At 44.2% G+C, this 17,120-nt stretch overlaps 1 protein-coding gene across 1 annotated transcript in view; it reads right to left on the bottom strand.

The window, feature by feature from the left end:
* The window catches only part of trpc5a (transient receptor potential cation channel, subfamily C, member 5a), an 81,128-nt gene that overhangs the window by 7,549 nt on the left and 56,459 nt on the right, over nt 1-17,120 (bottom strand). The window contains exons 12-15 of the mRNA XM_078291577.1: nt 15,227-15,348; nt 7,425-7,620; nt 6,358-6,567; nt 221-262 (exon numbers count right to left, since the gene is read on the bottom strand). Of these exons, the coding sequence (XP_078147703.1) occupies nt 221-262; nt 6,358-6,567; nt 7,425-7,620; nt 15,227-15,348 (570 nt within the window). The remainder of the gene's footprint in view (nt 1-220; nt 263-6,357; nt 6,568-7,424; nt 7,621-15,226; nt 15,349-17,120) is intronic.

Genomic DNA, 17,120 nt, shown 5'->3' with positions numbered 1-17,120 from the left:
AAGAGTGGAAGAAAAGGGTAAATATGCAGAAAGCGCACACACACACACACACACACACACACACACAGAACTCTCACTCACACACACATTCAGTCACACACACATATACAGCTCTAGTAGGTGGTAGTGTTGTGGTACAGATGTGGCAATGTTCTGTGCCACACACACACACACACACACATACACACACACACATGAGGCCTTAATAAGTGGTACAGACCTGGTAATGTTGATTCTGTATCAGACTGTCGGCGTGACGCTCCTGAAAAAAAACCAACACAAAATCACGTTAATTCAATTCAATTCAATTCATTGCGCTTTATTGGCTGACAGTTTAAAAAACAAACAATATTGCCAAAGCATGTAAGAAGAAATTAATGTAAAAAATGAATCATCAATTAACAGAAAATGAATCCCATCCCCTCCCATGTATCACTGTGTGTGTGTGTGTGTGTGTGTGTGTGTGTGTGTGTGTGTGTGTGTGTGTGTTGCTGTGTATCCAGACCCTCCACTGTCCACTGACTATCAGTGTTTCTGTGTTTACGTAATCTGTGTTTGTGAGGGAAAATAAATCAGCAAAATATAATATTAGCCATTAAAAATAGAGCTTTTCAGCGAATATACATATTTATATAAAATTATGAAATTATATAATATTCTCTCTCTTCTCCTCTCGTCACGTTTCGGCGTTCATCCTCCATCTTTCCCTCCATCTCTCCTCATCTTCCTCTCAGCCGATCTCATATTACATACAGAGTTTCGCTCCAAAATGAAAGATATCCACCTCCTTTTCTTACAAAATGATTAATAGCACAGAAATAAAACAAAATATAGCCGGTAACCGATTGTCTTCAGCTGACAAAATGACACTTTTACAGCCCAGATCCTCTGTATTCGAGAGATACTGAATAATAAACTTTAGTTAATGATTTTTTTTTTCCGCTCTCAAAGTGGATATGCAGCATTTTAGGAGAGAGAACTTCAGCTCTTCATTTACATTTCCGGCCGTTAGCGGACGCTCTCATCCATAATCAAGAGTCATCTAACCAGAAGAAATGAGCAGAAATGGAAAGTGGTTTGGCAATGAAGCGCTCCTCAGATTCACCTCGTCAGATACAGGAATCAATTGAATCAAGTGAGCAGTGAGAGCATTCAGGCTATTTTTAGCGTGCTGATTTTATTTATTTATTTTTTTTTACAACTAATTCCTGTCTTTAGTGCTAAAACAGCGCTAAAGTGATTCACATTTCTTTTCTTTTAGCTGATACTTCCACGGGACACACTGATGCTGATGGACACATTTTGGTTAAGGGACAATAATGAAAAGTTCCTGCACTCGTCTACCTCACCCCTCCATCTTTCTCAGTCTTTTGGTGCGTTCGAGTGCCGGTGGGAAAGTCCGACTTCCAAATCGTGCTGCGTTCACGTGTCGTTTTGTCGGAAAATTGAACCCGGAAGACAAATGTGGAAGAAAACTTGACAGGTTTATTCAATCATGCAGGTTGGGAGCCGAGGAACTCCAAATCTGGATGATCTGGATGAGTTTTATAGCGCTGAATAGTGCTGAGCATATAGGAATGTTGCTTAGTAGCAGGTACTTTTCCATTTCTTCCTCAACGCAAAAGATAAACAAACATGGCCGTTCTGAAAAGGATGATGTGGATTTGGCTGCTTCTTGTTTTTTTAAAATCCAGTGAGAGCGAGGAGGAAAGAAAGCATACAAGGTGGAGAAAGATTTTAAGCGTATAAGTATATCGTTCTGTCATAACTTTATTTTTCCTCCATGTTGACAAGATGAAAGGCGATCGTTGCGTCATAACTCGGAAACTCGGGCAGCAAAATTTTCTCCAACTTTCCGACTTCATTTTCCATCATTTTCACATTTCATATTCATGTGAAATTTCCGAGTAGGGAATTAGTTTTTCAATTTTTCTCCATTTGCTCTGCTCTTATCTCTGTCTCTACAATATCCATTTATCCCATCTCCTTCTCTGTCACACACACACACACACACACACACGTTCATCCTCTCCATATCTTCTCCTCCCCATTTCTTTCTCTCTCTTGCTCTCTCCCCATTTTGTTCATTTTTCTCAATTCGATTCAATTTCATTAAGCTTTACCAGCATCTCTCTCTCTCTCCCTCTCTCTCTGTCTCTCTCTCTCCCTCTCTCTCTGTCTCTCTCTCTCTCCTCTCGCTCCTTTCATTGCTCTCTCTTTCATCATGTTTCATACTCATCTACCTCATCTCCCCTTTCTCACTTCTCTCCATCTCTCTCTCTCTCTCACTACCCCAAAGTCTAATAACAAATCACATCACACATATACACAATCCCGGTCTCGCTGATTCTATCAACACAGACACACACACACACACACACACACACACACAAACCTACATTCATCCTCTCCACATCACATCTTCCTGTATCTAACAGTCTCTCTCTCTCTCTTCACAGCTATCATTCCCCCTCCATATCTCATGCTCTGTTTTTCGCTTATTCTGTCAACACACACACACACACACACACACACACACTCTCCCTCTCTCTCTCCCTCCCTCTCTCTCTCTCTCTCTCTCTCTCTCTCTCGATCAGATCTCTGCAGTGCTGTGTGGCTCTGTGAACCTATGTGGGCTGGTTGGCTTATATAACTCAGCTGACTTCAACTGAGGTGAACATGCCAGCTGTACTCTCTGTGTGTGTGTGTGTGTGTGTGTGTGTGTGAGAGAGAGAGAGAGAGTGAGAGAGTGAGAAAGCGAGAACGGCTTTGTTTCTACAGATGATTGGACGGTTAAATGGGACTGTGTGTGTGTTTATCGGGGCGTGGAGCACACCGCTGTAACATGAGCGTCGACACTAGAACTCTTCTGTTGTGTTTATGTGGAGTGATACATACAGTATATATCACTCCTCCCCTCCCACTGATGTGAGGCTCTGCTGTGTGTGTGTGTGTCACCCAACCTGAATTCACACGGAAACGTGAAATGAACACGACTTGTTCACACCAAATTACGTGTTGGTAGCAGGTTATGTATTAAAATTCAGTTTTCCCAGCGAGAAACGGTTCCCTGAAGGAGACACGACTGTAAACAGGCAGTAGAGTCACAGTGAAGCCAATCTCTGAACCCATCGTCTATCGGTCCGACGACGATTAGACTCTGGGGGCGACGGCCAATATTTTGGGGTTTCCGGAGTAGCCAGCGGACATCCGGGCCAAGACTTCCTCTTCCGTGCGCTGGTCATTATTTACAGTCCGATTAGCAACTTGAGACGCGAGAATGGAGTCGGAGTTGAGAGACGACGTCTCATATGCAGATATCTGTTTATAGAGATTAGCCGAAATGTCGTCTGGACCTAAAACACCTACAAAATGTATCGATGTTTGTGTATTGTGTGGAGAAACGTTCGACTCCAACTCCATTCTCGCGTCTCAAGTTGCTAATCGGACTGTAAACAATGACCGGCGCACGGAAGAGGAAGTCTTGGCCCGGATGTCCGCTGGCTACTCCGGAAACCCCAAAATATTGGCTGTCGCCCCCAGAGTCTAATCAGACCGATAGACGATGGGTTCCGAGATTGCAGTGAAGCAGCTCAGGGACAGTCAGGGTGTTGTGGTCGGGTGCTGGATGGGCGATGAGTTTGACTTCAATACAGACGACCGGAGTTCAATTCCCAGTTTGTACGAAGGAAATTTCTACCGTGAGTCAAATGTTAATTTTTAGTTAAAGTTTTTTCTTATTAAACCGACCAAAGCCTTTTCCAAACCTGAACCAAGTTGCTTTAGTTTCCTAAACTTAATCATTAGTCAACCTTTAGCATGTCCAATTCATGTTTTTACCACAGAATCCAGTTTGCGGTGGAGGAACGTCATTTTCACATAATTCGTGTCCAAAGCACGGAAATCTGCTATTCAGAGCTTGTCATTTCACGACTTTTGATGACACCGTGTTGGTGCGTTCACACTGCGAGCAGCTGGGCTGATCTATAGTGTTGTGCAGTGCTGTCGTCATTTCGGGGCGTTCAGATTACATCCAGATACATTTTTTCTTTTTTTTTTGCCTCTACTGAAAATCGTTCTGTTCTTACAATGGGTGAAATAATAAGTAGATAAGTAGAAATGGCATATGACAAAGTTATTATATGTTTCACTGAATGTTTATAAACAATTTTATGCTTACAACCATGAGGCGGATGTTGAGTTATCCTCCTTACAGTCTGTTATGTTCACTTCACAAAGCCATGAAAAGTCATAATCGGTGTGAGCGTAACCAGGTTAACACACCTACATCTCTGCTGCATCCCTGTAAACACCTTGGTCTGATTTCATTCAGTTTTCTGAATGTGTCAGAAAGGTCACAGAGGAAGTTGATCAGGATGCAGCGACGGCGTGTTTGTTGACACTGATGACATCATGGCAACATTCGTGTGTGTCACATGTCGCGTGCCGAACGAAGACCTTACAGCGTGTTTGGCTCTCAGCTAACACTGAGAATAATACTGTTTGCATTGAAATGTTCAGAAAGCACGTCAACGCAACCTGACAGAATATTCCAACATTTTCCATCTGACATGGAGATCGCTGTGAGCTGAATCTCAACCAAGTAAACTAACCCGATTACCAAATAAATCCACGTAGACCGGAGTTATTAAATCACAATCCTTCAAATCAAGTAAATACTTTAAACTACCAGCTTAAAGTCGAGATGAAATGAAAAATGCCTTTTTAACCCTTTTAGATCATATCCCCAGTCATATTGTGCACCTATTTAACAATATATGCCAAAAAAAATACAAAAAATCAATTTCTTTGTATTCTTATATCAAAATTCAATCATGTTTTCTTCCTGTAAAACAAAATATGCCGTGTGCTTACATAAGCATGCCCATAACCAATCTCAACCAATAATATCATGACATCCACCCATCAATCAATCTTCAACTTTTAGCGCACAGAGCTAAGAGGCTAAGATTCATTAGTTAGCTAGCTAGCAACAGCACGGTACTTCGGTGTGTCTTCGGGTGTTATGACACACCCACTTTTCAACGTTCAAATCAAATTCCTCCCAACGTTACGTCCCGCCTGTCTTTCCTGTTTCACTCGGAAATACGTCACGATACGGAAGTTAGATACTCTCGAAATGCCGTTTCATCTCGACTTTAATGTTATTATTCACAGTAACCGCAGCGCTGTGTGCATGTAAACCCGACGAGTCCCATGGCGACTTGTTAACATGAACATCAATAGTCAACACGCGGCCCCTCGGCCCGGCTGAGGTTAAGTCCTGCAGACCTTGTTTGCATGAGTATCCGGTGACGGCCATATGGCCACGCCAGCATATTAGGCTGCGCATGAATAAATAAATGAAAAGCTTGCATGTGTTTATTCTTCAGTTTTTAAACTTCTGTTCTGTCTACTGAAGCTGTTTTTCTCAGCTGCAGCTTGGAGAAGCGGGGCAGCAGAGCGACTTGTGGAGGCAGAGCCGCCTGCTGGTTAGAGCGACCGTCCCGTTACCGTAATGTCACAGGTTTGGTTCCCGGCAGCTGCCTCCTGGCCTGACAGAGTGTCCTTGAGCAAGACACTGACCCTTCTTACTAGTGATTGGACGCTCTGCTTTTCTCAGGATACGATTCGATACGCAGTACGGGGTTCACGATTCAATAAAACCACGATATGATGTGATAAATAAAAGTCTGACTGTGCAGAATTATGTTTATTTCTGAGACACAAATCTTTCTAGCGATGGCATTGGCTGCTAGAACAGAAAGCATCCCTGTGTGTGTGTGTGTGTGTGTGAGAGAGAGAGAGAGAGAGAGAGAGTGAACATGCAAGCAGCTGTGTCTATCTGCACACACACATATTACATGTATTGTCTGTTTACAGTGAACTCTGGAAGGATCTCACATTCACATTTGTGTGCATCGTTGCTAGGCAGTTGTCCCCCTCACAGCCAGTATGTGTGTGTGTGTGTGTGTGCGTGTGTGTGTGTGTGTCTGAGTGAGGTAGTGGTAAGGAATGGTATACTTTTCAACAATAGAGCCGAGCAGGGAAAAAAGAGCCGAAAAAGAGGGAAAAAGGAGATGAAAAAGAGGGAAAAATATACAAAAAATAGGAAAAAAAAAGCCGAAAAAGAAGGGAAAAAGAGCCGAAAGAGGGGGAAAAGAACTGAAAAAGAGTGAAAAAAAATAGATGTAAAATTGAAGGACATGAAGAGGGATTAAGATTTTATTTAAACAAAAATTCTCCCATAAATGCTATGAAATGATATATGAAGTGTGGCTGTACGTGTGTGTGTGTGTGTGTGTGTGTGTGTGTGTGTGTGTGTGTGTGTGAGAGTGTGTGTGTGTTTGCTCTTACCGTGAACTCCCTCAGGTTTTCACACTTGTGCACGTCGTCCCCGGGCGGCAGGCCCCTCCTGCAGAGCTTGTTGTGGAGCCACATCAGCAGGTACCAGATGGACTTGGGGCTGGGGATGATGTTGAAGGGCGGCGGCAGCGTCCCGCCCTCGTCGAAGTAACTCATCCACAGCTTGGTGCGGGCGAACTTCCACTCGATGTCGGCGTGGTCCTGGAGGAGGAGGGGGAGGAGGGAGGAGGAGCAGGGAGGAGGAGGAGGGAGGAGGAGGAGGAGGGGGGAGGGAGGAGGAGGGGGAGCAGGGAGGAGGAGGAGGGAGGAGGAGGGGGGAGGGAGGAGGAGGAGGAGGGAGTCGATCAATTTAGCAATTTACAGTTACAGGTCAAAACAATTTGCATTTAGTATGTTATTATTACTGATATACTGATGATATAAAATTAACAACCAGCCAAATACTGACAAGTTTAAACTGTGACTGGTAAGTTTGTCAACTCTACCAGTTAACCAATACATTTTAGAAGTTATTTTCCATTTGAAATTAATTTTGGCCAGTAAAATAGTGAAAGTGGCTAGTAATCCTTAGTTTCCTGCCTGTCTTACTCAGTTAGCAGGAATCGTTCAAAACCATCTCTATGTAGATGTAACAAGTGCTATTTTTTTATTATTATTTGTATTTTTTATTATTATCCTTACTTACCTATTTTATCAAGTCAATTTTATTTATAGAGCACATTTCATACACAAGGCAACACAATGTGCTTTACATTTAAGAATAGAAACATAAATACAGAGATATACATGCAAAACACAAGGACACAATACAAGACCTAATTACAGGCTGTAGTGAAAAGAAATGATTTCAGTTTACATTTTAGTTTATTTAATATGTCATTTTACTAGACAAATAAAGTATTTTTGTGTTGTATTTGAAGCCTTGTGTGTGCTATATAAATAAAGCTTGCCCTGCCTCGTTCATCCTGTCTGTCAGCACACTGAGCTGAATCACAAATGGCTGCTGTTCCAGGTCCAGCTCTGCTTCATGCACCGGCATATTTAGTGTTGTGACTCACGGCGATCAGCTGGTAGGAGTTGTTCATCATGGCTATCAGCATGTTGAGCAGAACCACCAGAGAGATGACGTTGTACGTCCCGAACATGGTCGTCCCCACGAACTCTGTGAACTCGTGACGAGCCTTGACGTTGGTGACGTACAAGTTTAACAGACCAAACACCGACCAGAACAGAGACTGGAGAGTCTCAAACAACCTGAGAGAGAGAGAGAGAGAGAGAGGGGGGTGGGGGGGGGGGGGGGGGGGGGGGGAGAGAGAGAGAGAGAGAGGAGAGAGAAATAAAACAACAGTGAATTTGATTTGTAAAGGATTTTTCAAAACAGCACCACAAAGAGCTTTGCAGACAATAAAGCTCTAATAAATAAAGTGGATAATACAAACAACAAAAAAGCCAGACATGAATTATAAATCGGGCTGCAGATGAACATCGGGGAAATACAACGGGAAAGAAACACATAAAAACAAAAATTCATGTGAAAGCGCGTCTGTAACAAGGTGTTAGAGGTGGTTTAGGAGCTGGCAGCGGTTCTGCTGGTGTCAGCTGAAGAGGCTCCATCACCTTCTTCAGGGTTCGTTCACATCGAGCATGTTTGGAGCGGTGTGTTTGAACTCTGCAGTGTTTCCTCCACAGAACTTGAATGCACAGCACGGTTGGCTAGTACAGCATACAGTGGCGACTACAGAATTTTAGGGCTTGTTGCTATGGTGACAACACAAGTCTGGACATAGAGAGCCTAAGTCCCTCCACTTCCGCTGTCCCCCATGGGACCTTATTTCGGAAAAAATATGTACGGTAGTCAACGGCGAGAGACAAATAATTGTTTGATCCCGTTTAAATTGTGCCATGAATTACACATATGATGTTTTGTCAATTTAAAAGATAATTTTGCAAGTCAAGAAAGTCGCAGTTTGTTGTAAAACAGTAAAGTAACTTTTAAAGTAAGTTTTGTGTGAAACCGCTCAGTGAACTACATCTCTCGTCTCGCACAATATACGTCACCGACACCGACATGGAAGGAAACATAGGAAACACACACAGGCATCGCGTTAACGTTAGCCCCCACTGTACTAAAACTATCCTAAACCAGTTTAAATCCGTTCTTACTGTCTGCCTTCCAGGTTGTGTATAATACTCCTGCTATCTGAGAGGGACTTAGCTTCAGCGGCTCTGGTTAGCTCGTGGAGAGAGAAAGTTACGTCACTTGCGCGACTTTTGGGTGTGTAGTCTTTCTAATTACGTATTTTCACAGTCTTATACTTCAACAGTTTTACGACAAACTGCGACTTTCTTGACTTGCAAAATTATCTTTTAAATTGACAAAACATCATATGTGTAATTCATGGCACAATTCAAACGGGATCAAACAATTATTTGTCTCTCGCCGTTGACTACCGTACATATTTTTTCCGAAATAAGGTCCCATGGTGGTCCACCGGAAGGGGAGGGACTTAGGCTCTCTATTAAGGCTGTAAAGTCTGTCACACTCGCTTGAGAACTGAGCAGATGAGTCTGTTATCAAACTGTCAGAACTCAACTGAAAGCTAACGTTAGCGACGAGGCTAACGTAGCTTCATCACAGACTGTACTTCTCTCTCTAGCTCTTCTAGTCAACATTAGCATGTTAGCAAACCTAGCTGGTAAGCATCATCAATTTAACTTAAAATAGTCCCTTAAATGCTATAGACTAGCGTAGCTTAGCCTGCCTTTAGTGGAGAAGAAAAGTCATCATTCCCTAACATCGGCAGAAACAGACTAACTCAACTCACTGTGCACAGATGTCAAAACTTTTGACCGCCTTAAAAATAACTAAAGTAATCCAACCAACTACAGGAAATCATGCCAAAACACAAGGGATTATGGGTAGAAGTTGTTGACATCTGACAGCTAGAAGGAAAGCCTAGCAGAACATATTCAGCATTTCTTTTTTTTTGTTTGCACATATCAAAACTTGGTATAAAGGAGGAAAAAAAAGAAATATAGTTATTGAAAGAGGAAAAGAAAGAGGGAGGAAGGAAAGGAGGTAGAGTGTGCTGGAACACAGCAGACCACTTTCATTTCTCATTTCTCCCTTCTCTCCCTTCATCACTCTTTTTCCTCTATCACTCCATCCTTCTCTTCCTCCCTCCCTTCACCCCTCCTTTCCTCTGTTGGTCCATCCTTCTCTTCTCCTCCTTTCCTCTGTTTTTCCATCCTTCTCTCCCTCCCCCCCTTCACCAATCTCTTGGTTTCTCTCTCCTTATTTCTTCCTCTCCCCTCATCCCTCCTTTTCTGTGTCTCCATCCTTCTCTTCCTCTTTCCCTTCATCCCTCCTTTTCTTTGTTGGTCCATCCTTCTCTCCTTCCCTACCTTTATCCCTCCTTTTCCTCTCCCCCTTTCTTCCTCTGTCACTCCATCTCTCTTATCTTCTCTTCCCCCCTCCTTTCCTATTTCTCCATCCTTCTTTCCTTCCCTTGCTCCCTCCCTGTCACTCCATACTTCTTACCCTTCCCTCCTTTCATCCATCTTTAATTGTTTTTCCATCCTTTTCTCCCTCCTTACCTTTACCCCTCCCTCCATCCTTCTCTTCCTCCCTCCCTTCATCCTTCTTTTCCTGTCGTTTCATCCTTCCCTCCCTTCATTCATTCCCTCCTCTGTCACTCCCTTTCTTCCTTTCTCCCTTCTTCTACCGTTACCTCTTTTTCTCCCTCCCTTCTCCATCCCTCCCTCCCTTTTTACCATCCTGCTCTTCCTCCTTCCCTTCATCCCTCCCTCTCTCTGTTGCTCCATTCCTCTCTCCCTCCGTTCATCCCTCCCTTCTCCTCTCTCTCCCTCTTCCTCACCCTCCCTCCTTTCATCCCTCCCCTCCTTCATCTCTCTATTTTTCTATCTTTGTGTCGTTACAATGATCCATTAACTGCTCTCTTTCTTTCTATCTTTCCTTTCATCTCTCTTCTTCCATCCCCCCTCGGTCCAATCTCTCACTCACTTTTCTCCTCTCTCTCCCCTTTCACACCCCCGCCCATCTCTTCCTCCCTTTGTCTATTTGTGTGACAGTCGCAGTTACAGCGGAGGTTATTGAATTTTTGATGAAGCAACAATTGGCAACGTAGCGCCCCGACACTACATCACCAGAGAGAGAGCGAGAGAGAGAGAGAGAGACAGAGAAAGGGGGAAAGAGAAGAGAGAGAGAAAAAATTATATTAACGAGGAGACGGAAAGGAAGAGAGAATGAGAAGATTGAGTGAGAGACATAGAGAGAGAGAGAGAGAGAGAGAGAGAGAGAGAGAGAGATTTTGTCTGGAGGGTCTTGTATTTGTGCTGCATGAAATATTCAACACTCCCAACATTTATTCTCGTTTCTGTGTGTGTGTGTGTGAGTCTGTGTGTGTGTGTGTGTGTGTGTTGGTGTAAGCTATGTGTTTGTGGGTGTATATGTGTCGTGTCTGATTTATTATCTTTGTGTATGTTGTGTGTGTGTGTGTGTGTTGCTTCATGTAACATAGCTGTTTGTGTGTGTGTGATGATAGTGTGGTATCTGCCCATCTCTGCATATACTATGTGTGTGTGTGTGTGTGTGTGTGTGTGTGTGTGTGTGTGTGTGTATTGTGTTGTGTAATACGTGTTATGTGTGTGTCTGTATGTGTGTGTTGGTGTAAAACTATACGTTTCTGTATATATGTGCATGTGTGTGTGTATGTATGGGGGGGAAATATGTACATAGGCTTGTGTTTGTGTGTGTGTCTATGCTCATTCATGTGTGTGTGTTTAACGAGAGAGAGAGAGAGAGAGAGAGAGAGAGAGAGAGAGAATGAGGTGAGTGTGTAAATGAAGAGAAAGAGGGAGAGACAGGGGGAACGAAGCGACACAGCGTGACGTTGCAATGTTACGAAACGAGAGAACAAACGAGAGATAATGAACGAGACGGATGGAGTGAGATGAAAAGAACGGCGAGAAGAGAGAGAACGAGAAAGAGAAAGGAAGAGAGAGACGAAGTTGAGGGAGAGACGGAGACACGATTCATTCGTTTGTTTATTCATTCAGTCACTTGTCATTCATCCCTCCTTTCCTCCCTCCTTTTCTCTGTTGGTCCATCCTTCTCTCCTTCCCTACCTTTATTCCTCCTTTTCCTCTCCCCCTTTCTTCCTCTGTCACTCCATCCCTCTTACCTTCTCTTCCCCCCCTCCTTTCCTATTTCTCCATCCTTCTCTCCTTCCCTTGCTCCCTCCCTGTCACTCCATACTTCTTACCCTTCCCTCCTTTCATCCATCTTTAACTGTTTTTCCATCCCTTTCTCCCTCCTTACCTTTACCCCTCCCTCCATCCTTCTCTTCCTCCCTCCCTTCATCCTTCTTTTCCTGTCGTTTCATCCTTCCCTCCCTTCATTCATTCCCTCCTCTGTCACTCCCTTTCTTCCTTTCTCCCTTCTTCTACCGTTACCTCTTTTTCTCCCTCCCTTCTCCATTTGTTCACTCCTCCCCCTCTTTCCCCCCTCTCCTGTCTTTCTTCTTCTTCACCTCTCCATTCTTTTCCTCTCCTCTCAGCGCCTCCTCCTCCTTTTCCTCTCTTCATCTAACATAATCTGATGTCTACTGTTCATTCATTCATTATTTTCTTTTTTCTCTGTTCTCCCCTCCCTTCCACTATTCTGTCTCTTTTCTCCTCTTGTTACCCACTCTCCTCTTCTTTCCTCTCCTCTGCTCTCTCCTTTCTCCTCTCCTCTCTTTTCTGTTCTCTCATCTCTTCTCTTGTTCCCTCTTCTCTCCTCCTCTCTTCTCATCTCTCATTTCCTGCTCTCTTCTCCTCTCCTCTGCCCTCCTCTCCCCTCCTCTCCTTTAAGCTTTCTCTCCACTAAGACAAGTCATAAACTGGTACAGCCGATCCACGCAGCCGCTCAATCACTTCAATGTTATGCTGTGACTGTGTAGGAGGGAGAGAGAGAGAGAGAGAGAGAGACAGAGAGAGAGAGAGAGAGAGAGAGAGAGAGGGAGAGAGGGAGAGACAGTGATAGAGAGAGAGAGTAGTGTGAGTATATGAATTTGTGTGAGACAGAGATGATGTGTGTAAGAGTGTATGAGGTATTTGTGTGCAAGTGTGTGTGTGTGTGCATACATATATTTGTGTGTGTGACTGGGAGGGAGTGTGTGAGACATTAAGTGTGTGTGTGTGTGTGTGAGATAGCGCACTTGGCAGTAGAATAGGGTACAGTTAAATCATTCCAACCTATAGTGCTGTTGTGAATGTCCTGTAAGCACTTTATGGTGTGTGTGTGTGTGTGTGTGTGTGTGTGTGTGTGAGGCACTACAGTGTACAGCTAAATCACTTCAGGCTGTAGTGCTTATGAACGTCCTGTAAGTTCTCTATAGAGCAGCCATGTATCACTGCGTAGAGTGTGTGTGTGTGTGTGTGTGTGTGTGTGTGTGTGTGTGTGTGTGTGTGGCAGGGACACTAGGTGATAATGTATGTTGAGTTAAAGTATGTTAAACACATTGGGGCGGAAGGTCCTGCTGTCCCGTCTCGTCTGGTGGATCAGCTGCCATGGTGAGGGAGAGAGACATAGAGAAGCTGTGTGAGAGAGAGAGAGAGAGAGAGAGAGAGAGAGAAAGAAAGAGAGAGAGAGAAGAAAGACGGAGGTTTGTAGAGTGAAAGTGAGAGAAAGTGAAAGAGTGTGTGAAGGAAAGGGAAAGAGAGAGCGAGGTAGAGACAGACACGGAGAGAGAGAGAGAGAGAAAGAGAGAGACACACACACACCAACGCGGCGCCGCGGAAACGATCTCGCGATGTAACACATGAGCGGTGATAAATGTGTGAAGTAGAGAGAGCGGAAGGAGGGGGGAGACGCACCGACACAAATAGGAAATGATCTTGTGAAATAACTCATAAATGTTGATAAGTGTGTGTGAAGGAGAGAGCGGGAGGAGAGGCACACACACACACACACACACACACACAGGTTGTAAAGTCATGAATGTTGATGTGGGCTGGGCTGCCTGCAGGCTGTGTTTGCATTATGCGCCGTCTTAGCCGTCGGCGCGGCGATCGGCCCGGTCGCAAAGACGGAAAATTTGACCAACAGCGATGATCAGCAGGATTTATTTGAACCTTTATTTATCTGCATGTGCTCTTTTCTGCTTCAGGCGGCAGCCGCACTGATCCACCAGAAAACAGACAGAATTATTGATGATAGATGTGTGTGTGTTGGTTTGTTCTGAGCGTCAACATGGCGGCGAGGCAGAAGAACAGGAAGCTTTGCTCATAACGGAGCTGCTTCATAGAAACAAGAAGAAACAGACTCTACTGTATAAACTCAATAAGAAACCGAGCTGGAAAACCTCCAGTCATCCCAACGCTCCACCACGCTTTCTCTGGTTTCTCTTTGTTTCGGTCGGACCGTCGGCTCTGTGTTCGCCGCTAGTTTTTACAAAACAAACGTAGGAACGCCTCCGATTGGCTAGACAGACGGTGACAAATCTGGGTTGAACTTTTTGTCCGTCAAAACAGATGGAAATCTGACAGACGGAGCGTCATCGGTCCTGTCCGGACAACAGACAGCTCTCAGTGGAAATGAACTAAAATGAACGGAGACGGATCAGTCTGGCTGCTGCCTTACACTCATATTGGCTGGAAGCCGAATGTGAGGTTGTTGAGGGAAAGGAGAGCGTTACTCATTCATGTTCCCCGCCTTTATTTTCCCAGCCAATCCAGGGACTCAAATTGGCAACCTTAAAGGGGAATGAAGTAGTTCCAAGAATATCATACTGAATTAGGCTGCCTTACTTTTCATTACTACGAACTACGAATTTGATATGAGATCAGGCTGACAGACTGGTACATTCTTCATTACAGAAGCCTCCTTTATGTATTAATTTATGTATTATTATTGTACTATCTACATTAAAGCCGCATGACAAACTTTGCTTGCATATCGCCAATGGCAGCTATCCCCATTAATCTGCTGCTGCCACATTTAGAGAAAATCCTACACCTCTTACCTTTAATAATAAGAGGGACAATTTAAAGTTGAGAGGGCGATCTTTTGTTTTGGCGTCTGTCCTCCTTGCAGTCGTATCATTGTCCCGACCGCTTCACTGTAATGGCATCGATCGCTGATCAATAAGGCTATTATCTAAAACAAACTGCAAGCCTCATCAATATTCAGCCCAATGACTGCATGGCTTGGCTCTCGCTCTGCCTCTCTCAGCAAAGACACACCGGATCTGTGTGTGTGTGTGTGTGTGTGTGTGTGTTGCAGAGGTGCCATATAAGCCATAATTCAAACTGTGCCTCTTATTCTACATTTGCAAATTTGCCCGTCGCACACACACACACACACACACACACACACACACACACACACACACACACACACACAGAACAAAACCCCATATTGCTATTCCTCCTGCCTCCCAGTCACTGTTGCACCTCATGCATATACAACAGAAACGAGCCTCACACTCGCAGCCCGAGCTCTCGCTGAGCCAAAAACCTTTTCCATATCATTATCTGGTGCAACGATGCATAGGAGGAGGGTTTGTGTAGGAGAACGAGTTACGAGTTACGGCCTCTGCGGTACCTCTAAACACACACACACACACACACACACACACATACGCAGCAGGGAAACACATACCTCCAGACTATGCAAAGAAAAGTCTTTTCCCCTCTCAGATCTGCCATACAGTTTTCACAAATGTGTGTATTTTGTCGGGACGCTCAAGCAAAACTATGTAAACCTCACAGCAAAAACTTTGGGGGACTTTCACACACACACACACACACACACACACACACACACACACACACACACATTGAGGATGGTACTCACGTTGAGAAGGCGTTATTCTGCTTCTCGCAGCGGATGCCCTTGCAGTTGTTGGGCTCCTCTGAGGCCTTGGTCTCATAGTAGAAATACAGCTGGTTCAGACCGTTAGCGAACGCCAGCAGGACCTGGACAGCACACACACACACACACACACACACACACACGTTTGCATTAATATTGCATTAGCTCACCCTCATATTAAAACATATTCATATGCCGGCCCTCACAAATGCACACACAACTCACCTTTTTCCTGCCTATCAAAAAAATGTGCAAGTGGGTAATTTTATCCATCTTATTTTTATCTTATTTTTCCCAGCTCTATATAGGATTTCAATCTGTGTAGGTAACAGTCCTCAAACTTCTACTTCATAGTGTGAGAAGGTCCAGCGGTCTGCAGTCTGGGACGTCCCGATCACTTTCAAACATGTTTGATATTTCTGTCGTTGCTCTTGTAGTGTGAGAGCGGTACAACGAGGCGATCTGTCACATCGGCCAATTAGATCGCAGCAGGATATGTCATCACTCTGTTTACTGCAAAGCACACCTGGGAAACGTGGCGACAAAGAAACACACTACACCCACACTGCACACTACGCTTTCCATCTGCACATATGCATGTAAAAACAAAGATTGCAGCCAGTTGCTGTTCATTTATTGTTGTTGTTGTTGTTGCCAGCGTGCAAACGGCTACATTAATGACCCATTTGGCTTTCCGTCGGCGGTTTCTAGTGTGTGCGAGACTCTGCAGTCGCTTGCCATTGACTCTTGTAATGTGCACACTCACGTCGTCGCCTCATCCTAAAGTGTGCGCACTATATTCATGCAAGATGGGATTCGGTAACTTGGTAAATGTGAGATGTCCTGCAACATGCGGTCCTGTAATGTGCTTCTGGCATTAGTTGCATGCTGAAGGGTTTAGTCCAGATCTCCTGCAGAAACTCTTTAAGCATTATTACTGTGTTTGGAAAGACATGTATGCTGTGTATTGCCTATAGGATTTGCTTTGCTCTCGTCTCGGTGTCGACTTGGTCTCGACCCCATTTGGACCTGGTCTTGACTCGAACTCGACTGGACCACTTGGCTTGGACTCTAAGACTAAGATGGTCCGGCATCACATATAGAATTAAGCATTGGGACGGTTGTCATGTATCTTGAAACAGCTCACCGAATTCATAGGAATAGAAAGAGCTCATTTCCCAAACACAACATATCAGTTGCAGAAAAGAAAAGTGAAGTTCATCATTCAGTTTCTGTTTAAAAAGCACAGTCATGTTTTATTTTCACGTCAGTCGTCATGGAAGAGCAGGAGACATGGATGATATCTCATTTTGGAGTGAAACTCCTCAGTTGTTGTGGATCTGAGGTTGTGTTATGTTACAACACTGTTCGCCCCCCCGAGGCATTTTGAGACACGGCTCTCACTTGAACCAGCACATAACTACCAGCAATATACAGTAAGTAGTGTGTGTTATGTAAAGCTGCTATTGTATTAGTGAGGAACGGCGTGGTTTCTGTGCCGCAGGCGCATTGAGATTGAGTTTAAGACTTTATGGAGCCAAACTATTCACATGTGAATTGTGTTGTAGGTTAGGATTTCCCCTGAGGAGGAATTAATGGGTTTTGAATTTAATAAAATAGGCCTAGCGTCCTTCTCCCTCCCGTGAAGGGTACAGTGTGCCGGCTCGCTCCCTCATCATTACAGACTTAGTGGATTTTTACCACCGGAACGACAAGACCAAACAGCAAAGTTCACTGAGGTTAATTCAACTTGTAAAGTTTCAAAAATGCAGAGGCAGACAAACACACACACAGCAATACGCTACAAACAAACTCTCTCACAACCCACTGTTGAGTATGTCCAGCATCCTGAGAGCTGCAGTGGTCCAAGGTGTGT

This window comes from Centroberyx gerrardi, chromosome 23, assembly GCF_048128805.1.
Source record: "Centroberyx gerrardi isolate f3 chromosome 23, fCenGer3.hap1.cur.20231027, whole genome shotgun sequence".
NCBI classification, from domain to species: domain Eukaryota; kingdom Metazoa; phylum Chordata; class Actinopteri; order Beryciformes; family Berycidae; genus Centroberyx; species Centroberyx gerrardi.
This window is presented reverse-complemented; position numbering and strand designations above follow the sequence as displayed.